At 41.2% G+C, this 12928-nt stretch overlaps 1 protein-coding gene across 1 annotated transcript; it reads right to left on the minus strand.

Moving 5' to 3' along the window:
* Positions 1 to 761: 761 nt before the first annotated feature.
* On the minus strand, positions 762 to 3095 carry LOC309704391 (uncharacterized protein). The gene is made up of 2 exons (XM_082529521.1): positions 2002 to 3095; positions 762 to 1237 (listed from the first exon to the last, which is right to left on the minus strand). The coding sequence occupies exons 1-2, from the start codon at positions 2821 to 2823 to the stop codon at positions 902 to 904; spliced, it is 1158 nt and encodes a 385-aa protein (XP_082385647.1). The 5' UTR covers positions 2824 to 3095; the 3' UTR covers positions 762 to 901.
* Between the last annotated feature and the right edge of the window lie 9833 nt (positions 3096 to 12928).

A 12928-nucleotide genomic window follows, 5' to 3' on the forward strand; every position in this document is an offset into this window, starting at 1 on the left:
AAGGATTTATTTTTTTCTAACCTGTATCATATTTTAGTTTAATACTCCACGCTTTGTAGCTACTGTGAGATTATTCTGTTATCATATGTTATCTTATATCTGTAGTTAAAGTAGTTGAATTATGTTAACAGCTGTAGAACATATATGTATCCCTTAGTCTAGATTGTGTGCAAAGTATGTAGCTTAGTTTCCCTTATATTTTTAGGTTAAAAGAATGTGACCATTTTTGGATTTGTTAGACAGGTGTGGATTACCCTGTACCCTTGATCTGCTGTGAATGTGTTACACTGTTTCTTGACATTTCATACTGCTGAATCATGAAGAGAATGTTGTGTGCAGAGGACCTTGTGCCGATAATAGAAGAGACAGACCACATTCCATACCCCCACCTTTACAGAGAGCAGAAAGACAGGGAGCCGAGGTCATAACTTAGGCGCCGTAACAGAGAAAGAATGTGAATGTTTAGGCTTTTACGACTAGGTGGGGGCCACTAGAGGCTATAAGAAGCGGAGTAGCCCGTCACCATTTTGAGATTTGCTGTGACCCTCTTCATGCATGTCTCCCCATCATGATGGCTTATGCTCATAAAGTGTTGGATTGTATGGAAATAAAAGATTGTTGATTGAGCATTTATACACCGAGTATTGTCCTTCCTTCAGCCCAAAGATTCAAAGAATTGGGAGATTTTAACACTACCAAGAGCAAGCAACACTTCATGATGAGTTAATTTACTGACATGGATAAAATGAAAATTATGTTATACAGTCTTTTCTGATAATTTTGATACAAAGACAAGATAAGTACACACTGGAGAAAAATAATTACTTAATAATAAGTACATTAAGCTGTAGGAATACGTACTGAAGTACAAAATGTACTACATTTGTATGTTTGTGTCCATTTAAGTAGCCTCAAATAACTGTGAACGAACTGTATCCCTGAGATGAAAATATAAATCAAGGGCCTGGGACATGGTAGATGGGAATTCCAAGCTTGATTCCTCCATTATTATTGTGCACAAATCAAACACTTGCACATCACATGGGACTGAACTAACAAAAGTGCAGCTATTTTTACACAAGGTCAAATCTTCTGTCAGTGGAACGAGACAGTCTTCTGCACCCCAAAGGTGAGGGGCCATGTACATGACATCAGGTATCCCACAGGGCACGTTGTTATTCTTTGAGGGCCTTATACGGTGAGCATTCCAAACACTCCGGATGTCATTCAATACCTCCTGATGAAGAAACAAGAATTAGGTCAGAGCTGTAATACAAGGCATTTTTAAAATGGTCGACAATAAGTGTGGTGCATCCTTAAATGAATTGAAAAGCAGCAATGTTTGGATGCAGTTTAATGAAAACCAAAGGAAGAGGGAGTGATTGCAAAAAAAGAAAAGAAAGAACCACACCAGGCAAACCACTGAGTTGTGGGATCTGGGCTTTATACTAATACTAATACTAATCTTGGTCCGGATGCGCAAAGCTTTTCAACTTTATGCGCATAATACAGGTGACAAAATCAATATTTTTCAATCCCATGAGGGGATCCAATATCATCTGAGTCCTGAATGTACCAATGATAGAGCGCTGAAGAGTTACTGATGCGTGAAGCCTCTGACTGCTTTTGACAGACTGGCAGTGACAGATCGGTAGCTGCAGCATAACTGCTGATGCAGAATGAGCGCAGACAAGGATAATGTCCTCCGATCAGAAAAAAACAACATTTAAGTCGTGCTGACTTCTGATCAGTTCAATTGGCAAAGTGTTCTCTGATTTAAAAACTTTGGCTGGGTCGATGCTTCAGCCTCCATTACGCACATACAGAGTGCAGTTGACCTACTTCAACAACGTTAGGAATACATTGCATTTACCGTTCGGTAAAGGTAATGTCGTTTTAACTACGGTATGTAAACGATTATTTTGTTACCCTTACTGCTAAAACAGCGTAATTTAATGTAATTAATTACCACCACTGGTTATCATAATATGGGTCATTTACCTGAATGATTGACATGAAGCAGAACTGTGACAGAGCTTTGTCAATGAAATCCCCAAAGAAGAATCCTTCGTCCTTCAGTTCTCCTAGAAGCTTGATCCATGACTCGACTCCTTCTTTTCTCATCACTGCCCACCAGCTCTCAATTCTCTGGTTTGCCGTACTTGCTCCTGTGACATAGCTTCTGTCTCCTGCTCTATCATCCCCGTCATTTCTCTGTAAATAACGCTGGAGGTCTCTGACCAACACGTTCTCAGTGCCCATGTCAGTTCGTACGAGCCTGGGGAAACCCCCACGACTCTCCACTGCTTCCACAAAGTAACCTCCGATAACCTTTGGGTCACTGTTAGTGTGTGCGGCCCGCAGCCAAATGATGTTGCGTGAGAAACCGTCGATGCATCCATTAATACATATCCCATATGGCTTTAGTTTGTCATAAGAGTCTATGTGCCACACAAAGTTAGGCCCCTGAGCAAAATATTGCCTCCTTCTGAGACGTGTGGTCTGGCGAACCTGGGAACCTAATGGGTCCAGTAAAGAGATGAGGATCCTGACGTCTTCTTTCCTGATCGCAGTGCCGTGTTGTTTGCACTTTGTAAACATCCACCGATAACCGTGATCCTTCCCAGGCCCTTGCAGTTGGTTCACAATAAAATCTATCCCGGCGTCCAGGTCGTACTTACGTCTGTAAAGCGACTTGGCTCTCAATATCCGGTTTAAATGTCTCTCCGTAATGATGGTTCCTTGCATTGCCAGGCTTTTCAAAATGCGTTTGTAGCTCATTCCCAGCCTAAAATAAAACTCAATCAGACTGTCTCTGTCCATGGTGTATAGGTTTAGCTTCTTTTAGCTTGGGGTAGGCCTCAGTTGATGTTTTAAATTAAAACGCTTGAAGACAAAGTGAACTCTGGACAAGCGTGCGGCCTACCTGAAGCCCAGGTGGGCTTGTTGATAATCACATTTTCACACTCATCTCGGGGCACATCCATGGTGTTCTGGTGCCAGCCTGTCCCCTCTGTTTTTGTGGGGGTTTTCCCCACATACGAAAATGGCCGCTTCTGCCTGGAGGGAGTTTTTTATTTTTGCTTTGCAGCTGCACAGGATCTGTATAGAAGTTTTAAACACTTCTATTTTGGGCAAATTTATAATATTTTAGACGACAGAACATAAAACACTGTTTGCTTGCGTGCGTGTGTTTGTGTGTAAAAAGTGAGATGTTCAGAGGTCTTGCTTCATGGTATCGAACAGCCCACACAAAACAGGTTCTTTATGATTTAATTTAAGTGCTGATGTAAACCACAATGTTCAGCAAACATCTATCAGGTCATTGGACTGTATTTTTTTAAAGCTTAAGTATGCGCACATGGGATATATTAAAAACTGACAAGCCGTTTGAACACATGATGTGAAATCACTTAATCAACCTGCTGGATTTGCCAAAAGTTAAAATATTTATACTACTTTGGCACATTGCTCTTAACTTATTAAGGTGGCTATTAGTGAGGGTCATGATAATCAATTCAATTGAGCAGAAGTGACGTTCTTACTTCGATTCGTCCAAATTCATGTGAGTTCCAGTCTGTTCAGCCTGTTTCTGTGTAGCACCAAGCAGTAGACCTAAACCTGGATGTGCTTCTGGGTTCTGCCTCTAATGAAAACGGATGAGTGTAAAATGCAACCATTGTTTGTAGTTTGCTGCCACCTACTGAGTGAAAAAAGAACTGAAGTTGTAAAAAGTCAGTATTCCTAATGATAGGCTTCGTTTTGTTTCAGTTTCAGTTCACTATACAGCTCATCAAACTGTTTTCCCTTTACGTTTTGATATAATAGCTTTTTAGTACTACTGAGACACATACTGCCTTTTTCTTCCGTTAGAGTAATATTTTCTTGAGCTGTGTAACTGGATTTGTTCAAACATAGAGGTAGTTTGGATTCACTGACACAGGAGCCATACGCCCTTTCTGCAGTTTCTATGCTTCCTTAGCTCGTTTATGTCGCCATTGTTAATCCTGTCCTGTGCAAAGAAAAGCCCAAGCTACACTTGTCTGACTGACAGAAGGTTCAAGAGAAGGACATTTGCTCTCAACTCTTTCCCTGTTGAAATGTTATTCCAAGCAAGTGAGTTTCCTACAGGGTATGGAGGGTTAGTATGTGTTAATGATTTCAGTGTCATGCAGGGGAAAGTAGCATTCAGTGGAAGCTTCTCGGTGATTGTTTTAAATCCAAATATGACCCTTATTTGTGGCGCATGTTAGCATACAGTCAGCTCAGGAGTTAGTATCAGTCATGTGGTTGTCACGAGGTTGCGCACAGCATCACCGGCAAGAGGGCTTGGTTTGAGAGGTTTTTGGCATCTGTGATGTGATTTACAACCATCCACCCATGTACAGTAAGAAGCTGCACTCACAACCGTGGGCATCAGCAAGTTGGTGAAATTTAAACAAAACAGCATTCCATCTGAAACTCTCTTATTGTACCCAAAATACAAATTTTAGTGATTACATGTGGCTTCATTAATTATGTTCAAAAGGATGAATACATAACGCAAGTAATAACTTTATAATCAGTCAGTGAATGAAGGAGCTCAAGAGTGCAAATATAGTTGCAATAAAGTGACAAATATGCCCTTTTATGTCAAACAAAGACCGAAATAAGTGGCATCAGTGTGGGGATGAAAATGAGCGATCCAACCTCACACTGCAGATATCAGGGCAACGCACAGTGGGGGGGCAGGGGAGGGGGGGGGGGTTGCAGTCTGCGCGCACAAGAGGGCTAACAACGCTGTGAGTGACAGAATCCACCCAAACTGAGGAACAGCTTCTTCCCCAGAGCTGAAGCCTGCACTGTTTGCACTATAATATAATATAATATAATATAATATGTTGCTATTTAATGTTTTTTGTTCGTGTTGCAGCTGCTCTGTGAGCCAAGCTTTCGTAGTCTAAATTCAATGGAAATATATCTCTGCACCACACGATGGCGATAGATTCTCACAGTCTGTGCTCTGCTTCCGCCACCAGTCATCTTTAAATCTTTTTTTTATTCAATGAAACCTTTATTTAACTCGCGGCATTACTTTAAAAAAATCATATTTAAATACAAAAAAATAAATAAATACATGAACGACAGTAGTAGAAAATTGATAAAATAACACCAAATAAATATATTTACAAATGATAGCAACATCAATGGAATAAAACCATGAACACCAGCAGAAGGAGAAAGAGGCCTGTATCTACATTATTACTCTGGCAGCTCTCAGGCTCCATACAGACAGGACACGTTGCAGCGTAATTGCAGACAGGTGCGTGGGCCTGAGCTCCGCCCAGGCAGAATGACGAGTGGAAGAAAGCAGCAACACAATAAACATATGTAACCTTGCGGAGCCGGCCGGGCAGACATCGAGACCGTGACAGAGTGCAAAACTTTTATACTTGACAACACACACAAAAACCCCCACACACAACAAAAATCAGAATTTTTGTGATTTGGATTTTTATTTAAAGGTGAAACCTTTTTTCTTTTCTTTTTTTTGCCAGATTAGACATTTTGATTAATTTCATTGAAGTATACTTTAGTTTTTTTGTTTTACTTTGATGCTATAATAGATGTTTTTAAAATTTAGTAATATTTAATACTATATTGCATCATGGCAAAACAACAGTCTCCTCAAGCTGCTTTATACTGTAAGGTGAAAACACTACAGAAAAAGCCAGAAAACCCCAACAATCCAAAGATCCCCTTTGAGCAAGCACTGGGCGACAGTGGGGAGGAAAAACTCCCTTTAGGAAGAAACCTCCGGCAGAACCAGGCTCAAGAAGGGGCGGCCATCTGCTGCGACCGGTTGGGGGTGATGGAAAGAGAATAGAGGGAGACAAGATGAAGTATACTTCTAATGGCCTATTCCAATTGGTGGTAATACATCATAAGAATTGAGGAAAGGTGGTGTTGATGGAGACTCTGGGGAAGGCCTTCGTCTGCCAGGGTGTTTTGGAGCCACTTGAATAAATTTAGTTTGCACTGGAGGTGGACGAGGTTTAATCTGTGGAAAGATCTGAGACGGAGTTGGAGTCTCCCCATAACATCTCCCCATCACGCCTCTATGGACCAACGGTGCGAGCTTTTGTCCTTTCTGTTTTTCTAATTTAAGCTGGAGTTGAACGTCTTTCACTCTAGATTTTAGATGACCCATCTCTTTTTCTTCATTGCCAGCCTTTCTGATCATCTGGTTCACTGGTCCAATGAGCTCCTGTTTTTGTTTGAATAAAGCGTATTCGGAAGACTTTACCATATCATTGTACTGCTTTTTAAATGATTCCAGCTCCCGTGTTTTATCTAGTAAAGCTGCATCTAGATCCTTGCATCTGGTACGTAGACAGTTCAGCTGTTTTTCAAGAAACTCGGTCGTTCCAACAAAGGGGATGCCTTCCACACCGTCTGTCACGGCTGCCGAGGCGAGCCGTGTGGAGTTGGAAAAAGGACCCAAGAGCAAGCAGTGTATGAAAAGATTAGTGGAGTTTATTTACAAGGTGTCAGTGGCAGGAACAGAAAACGAATAATGAGACAAACTAACGGAAACCTAAACTGGGAAAACTAAAGAGCAACTAGAAATCCACAGGACACGGGGAGAAAGGCAGAGAGACGCAGACTGACGGAGGATACAGAGACGCAGAGAGACACAGATGAATGCAGAAAAGCGCGGACTTACATGGAGTAATACAGACGAACCGGCAACAGGCAGGAGAACACACAGGGCTTAAATACACACACCAGTAATCAGGGGATAAGAGACAGGAGGGCAACACAGCTGGGAGAAATCAGAGCTGACGGGACAGGGGAAATGTAAACTGAACACACTCACATCAGACATGAACCTTCAGAATAAAACAGGAAATTAACAGACAGAGAACCAGACAGGACACTGAACTTGACAGGCAGACTCATGAGCAGACACAAAAACACCATGGACAGACAGAGGGAACACAGAGAAGTGGGAGCAGGCAGGCAAAGAACAGAAACCTAACAAATGGCAAAATAACAACAGAATACACACTCGGAATGAACAAAAGCATAAGGAAACACAAAACACTGAGTCCTCAGACTCAGGACCATGACACCGTCTACGTATTTCTTTTTCAAGTTGTGGAATATATCCCTAAATTCCACCTTTTCTTTTTGTCTGAAGTGACCTGCATGTGGAAATGCCTTTTCAAAGGACAAAACGCACTGGTACAATTCCTCTTGGAAGTGGCGCTTTTTCTTTTCCAGGCAATTCGTTTTTTGTGTGAATATTTCTGTTTGCTTTTTTGTGGCGCGCAGTTGCTCTTCCAGTGAGATCTTTTCAGCCAGTGCCTGATTGTGTGCCGTTTTTACTTTATGCCTGTCCACTGCTGTCTTTCTGTGTTCTTCCTTCTCTTTACTTAGTGTCACAGTTCGGCTGTGTGGCAGGCAGGAGAAGGACCCAAACGCAAACTCACAGAGTCAAAAGTTAAACTCAAAAAACACAGCTTTATTGCTGGCGTGGAGTGGGACACGAAAAACAATACAAAATAACCTAAACTGGGAAAAACTAAAGCACAAGGAGCCACAGGGAAAAATCACACAGCTATGATGGAGGACGCAACACTGACAAAGAGAAACATGGGGCTTAAATACACTGAGGGATAACGAGGGGGAATGAGCCACAGGAGGAGAGCACAGCTGAGAGTAATTAAGCAGGACGAGGCAAGGGAAGCAAAACTAGAAACATTAACATAGAACAGACTGTGAAAGTAAAACAGGAAACACACTGACGGAACTCAAGACATGTGGACTTAACAGACTGGGGGAGACAGAACATAGGGATCTGAAACATGGAACAGAAAGGCACAGTAGATCAACATGAACATAACAACGCCACAGGGGAAGAGTAAAACTGAACACGATGAACACAGAAACACCAGACCTCTTCACAATAAAACAGGAAACATAATGAGACGTAGACATGACAACCCAAACTTCACAATGTATATCAAAACGTAAAGGGAAAACAGTTTGATGAGCTGTATAGTGAACTGAAACTGAAACAAAACGAAGCCTATCATTAGGAATAGTGACTTTTTACAACTTCAGTTCTTTTTTCACTCAGTAGGTGGCAGCAAACTACAAACAATGGTTGCATTTTACACTCATCCGTTTTCATTAGAGGCAGAACCCAGAAGCACATCCAGGTTTAGGTCTACTGCTTGGTGCTACACAGAAACAGGCTGAACAGACTGGAACTCACATGAATTTGGACGAATCGAAGTAAGAATGTCACTTCTGCTCAATTGAATTGATTATCATGACCCTCACTAATAGCCACCTTAATAAGTTAAGAGCAATGTGCCAAAGTAGTATAAATATTTTAACTTTTGGAAAATCCAGCAGGTTGATTAAGTGATTTCACATCATGTGTTCAAACGGCTTGTCAGTTTTTAATATATCCCATGTGCGCATACTTAAGCTTTAAAAAAATACAGTCCAATGACCTGATAGATGTTTGCTGAACATTGTGGTTTACATCAGCACTTAAATTAAATCATACAGAACCTGTTTTGTGTGGGCTGTTCGATACCATGAAGCAAGACCTCTGAACATCTCACTTTTTACACACAAACACACACATCCAAGCAAACAGTGTTTTATGTGCTGTGAGGTTTATAATATTATTTTATGCCATGTTAGACCCCTAATTAAAGATTGTGAATTATTATGTAGTTTTAGTTTGCATTATTCTCCTGAATTAGGAGAGGGTGATAACTATTGCATTTGTTAAACTGATTTGCATTACACTGCTGATTTATTGTGAATGGATGATATTGTTTCATGATGCATTATACTGCTGAGTTATAAGAAATACTGTTTGCAGAAAAGTCATCGCCTTATTTGTCTGATTAGAAGAGAACGGAACATGCTGGAGTTTTCTGCCCCATCTCAGCAGGAGCAGATAAACAGGGAGCCAAGGTCGTAGCTTAGGCGCCGTGTGAGAGAAAGCATGTGAATGTTTAGGCTTTTATGATAAGGTGGGGGCACCAGAGGCTATAAGAGTTTGATCAATGCTCCACCATTTTGAGATCTGAGGCTGTCTGCATACAGTGTCCATCTCCCACGCGTGTGATCATTAAAATCATCGTTTGACTTAACCCGGCCGGACCAGTGTTGTTATTGTGGTTTTTCCTCTTGTCTCCATCCCCAATTTTTGAACTCGTAACAGTGCTGTCGTCTAAAATATTATAAATTTGCCTAAAATAGAAGTGTTTAAAACTTCTATACAGATCCTGTGCAGCTGCAAAGCAAAAATAAAAAACTCCCTCCAGGCAGAAGCGGCCATTTTCGTATGTGGGGAAGACCCCCACAAAAACAGAGGGGACAGGCTGGCACCAGAACACCACGGATGTGCCCCGAGATGAGTGTGAAAATGTGATTATCAACAAGCCCACCTGGGCTTCAGGTAGGCCACACGCCTGTCCAGAGTTCACTTTGTCTTCAAGCTTTTTAATTTAAAACATAAACTGAGGCCTACCCCAAGCTGAAAGAAGGCAGATTATGTCCTCAGATAAAGCAAGCAATGAGGGCGAAGCAGAGAAAGTACCTGCACAATACATTCACATAAATCTAAATGGAATTTCTTTGAGGACACAAACATCTGGGGAGTAAACAGCTGTTTCAATACCTAATCACAGATGATGAGGACGAAGTCGAAGTCCTGCAAGGACTGCTGGAAACAGCAAAAGAAAAGGTGGTACGTCAGGAATTTCACAACAGCCAAGTTGTTGAATTATTATTGAAACGCCACAAAGAGGAAAAAAATAAGATGCAGCAATTTTACGAGGAAAATACTAAAAAAAACTCGAAGACAAAGCCAATGCTGCAGACAGAAAGTTAGAAGAGGTCATGGAAATGTATGATTCCAAAATAGAAAAGCTTGAGAGAACAGTAAAAAATAGTAGAGGTGTGGCCGTCAATGCGGTTAAAGAACGCGAGGAACAACATCAATCCTCGCAGTGTTGGATTGAGGGTCTTCTGACACGTAATACAAAGTTACAGGACGAAAATGAATTGATGGATAAAACCGTGAAAGAATTAACAGACGAGAAAGATCAAATGGGCAAAGTAATAGACAACCAAAAGGCCCAGAATATGGAGATCAAACGGAAATGTCAGAGAAATATTAGGGCTCTGGCCTTTGAAAAGAAAATGAAGGCTATGGTCGAAGATGAAGTTGATTCTTTGAAAAAGAAAAATGAAGACCTAAAAAAGGCCCTAAGCACAGAGCAGGAAAACCACAGAAAGACAGCAGTGGACAGGTATAAAGTAAAAACGGCACACAATCAGGCACTGGCTGAAAAGATCTCACTGGAAGAGCAACTGCGCGCCACAAAAAAGCAAACAGAAATATTCACACAAAAAACGAATTGCCTGGAAAAGAAAAAGCGCCACTTCCAAGAGGAATTGTACCAGTGCGTTTTGTCCTTTGAAAAGGCATTTCCACATGCAGGTCACTTCAGAGAAAAAGAAAAGGTGGAATTTAGGGATATATTCCACAACTTGAAAAAGAAATACGTAGACGGTGTGGAAGGCATCCCCTTTGTTGGAACAACGAAGGAGTTTCTTGAAAAACAGCTGAACTGTCTACGTATCAGATGCAAGGATCTAGATGCAGCTTTACTAGATAAAACACGGGAGCTGGAATCATTTAAAAAGCAGTACAATGATATGGTAAAGTCTTCCGAATACGCTTTATTCAAACAAAAACAGGAGCTCATTGGACCAGTGAACCAGATGATCAGAAAAGCTGGCAATGAAGAAAAAGAGATAGGTCATCTAAAATCTAGAGTGAAAGACGTTCAACTCCAGCTTAAATTAGAAAAACAGAAAGGACAAAAGCTCGCACCGTTGGTCCATAGAGGCGTGATGGGGAGATGTTATGGGGAGACTCCGACTCCGTCTCAGATCTTTCCACAGATTAAACCTCGTCCACCTCCAGTGCAAACTAAATTTATTCAAGTGGCTCCAAAACACCCTGGCAGACGAAGGCCTTCCCCAGAGTCTCCATCAACACCACCTTTCCTCAATTCTTATGATGTATTACCACCAATTGGAATAGGCCATTAGAAGTATACTTCATCTTGTCTCCCTCTATTCTCTTTCCATCACCCCCAACCGGTCGCAGCAGATGGCCGCCCCTTCTTGAGCCTGGTTCTGCTGGAGGTTTCTTCCTAAAGGGAGTTTTTCCTCCCCACTGTCGCCCAGTGCTTGCTCAAAGGGGATCTTTGGATTGTTGGGGTTTTCTGGCTTTTTCTGTAGTGTTTTCACCTTACAGTATAAAGCAGCTTGAGGAGACTGTTTTTTTGCCATGATGCAATATAGTATTAAATATGACTACATTTTAAAAACATCTATTATAGCATCAAAGTAAAACAAAAAAACTAAATGAAATGAATCAAAATGTCTAATCTGGCAAAACAAGAAAAGAAAAAAGGTTTCACCTTTAAATAAAAATCCAAATCACAAACACATTCTGATTTTTGTTGTGTGTGTTTTTTTGTGTGTGTTGTCACGTATAAAATCTTTGCACTCTGTCTCGGTGTCTGCCCGGCCGGCTCCGCAAGGCTACATATGTTTATTGTGTTGCTGCTTTCTTCCACTCGTCATTCTGCCTGGGCGGAGCTCAGGCCCACGCACCTGTCTGCAATTACGCTGCAACGTGTCCTGTCTGTATGGAGACTGAGAGCTGCCAGAGTAATAATGTAGATACAGGCCTCTTTCTCCTTCTGCTGCTGTTCATGCTTTTATTCCATTGATGTTGCTATCATTTGTAAATATATTTATTTGCTCTTATTTTATCAATTTACTGTCGTTCATGTATTTAATCTTCTTTGTATTTAAATATGATTTTTTTTAAGTAATGCCGCGAGATGGACAGTTAAATAAAGGTTTCATTGAATTAAAAAAAAGATTTAAAGATGACTGGTGGCGGAAGCAGAGCACAGACTGTCTGTGAGAATCTATCGCCATCGTGTGGTGCAGAGATATATTGCCATTGAATTTAGACAACGAAAGCTTGGCTCACAGAGCAGCTGCAACACGAACAAAAAACATTAAATAGCAACATGATATATTATATTATATTATATTATATTATATTATATTATATTATATTATATTATATTTATAGCTGTCGAAATTAACGCGTTAATTGCGATAATTAAATTTTGGAATTAATTACGTTAGAATATTTAACTATTTAGCGCAACACGCAGATAAGTCGCTCCCATAATTCCACTTGATTTGTTTACCGCGCCACTGAAAATGGAGAAGCAGGAAGCGGATGGCCTTCTGGATGGGGAATTTAAATACAAGAAGAACATAGATGGGACAATAAACAAACGCGTTGTAATTTGCACTCACTGTAGTAAAGAGTTTCAATTTCACCGTTCAAATTCGACCTTAAAATACCACCTTAATGCCAAACACGCGTTTGTCGGGGCAGCAGCTTCACCCGGCCTGCGTCAGACCACTCTTAGTGAACGCAGGCCACTCGGTAAGTCTTCTTTGGACAAACTGACCGACAATATAGCCAAATGGATAGCAAAGGACTGCAGACCGCTAAGCATTGTGGAGGACAAGGGCTTTGCGGATGTTTTAAAGGTTGCATCTCAGGACGCGTCCTACAAGCCCCCAGCGAGAAGCACAATAACAATTCGAATCCACGAACTGTATGAAACGGAGAAAAAGAAAAAAGAAGAGGCTTTAGTTCACACAGAATGCGTGGCTCTGACAGGAGACCACTGGACATCATTGAGTAATGACAATTACCTGGGAGTTACTGCGCATTTAATCACTGAAGCCTGGGGTCTGACATCCTTTGCGCTGACTATAATGAAAACGGAAGAGCGGCACTTTGCGG

The sequence above is a fragment of the Aulonocara stuartgranti genome (genome assembly GCF_965226115.1).
Source record: "Aulonocara stuartgranti genome assembly, chromosome: 4".
Classification (NCBI taxonomy): Eukaryota; Metazoa; Chordata; class Actinopteri; order Cichliformes; family Cichlidae; genus Aulonocara; species Aulonocara stuartgranti.

Excerpts from the sequence above, each read along its gene's own strand:
- LOC309704391 (XM_082529521.1), bottom strand. The coding sequence starts at position 2,823 with ATGGACAGAGACAGTCTGATTGAGTTTTATTTTAGGCTGGGAATGAGC. Across the intron at positions 1,238-2,001 it reads GCTTCATGTCAATCATTCAG|GAGGTATTGAATGACATCCG; the intron begins GTAAATGACCCA and ends TTTCTTCATCAG.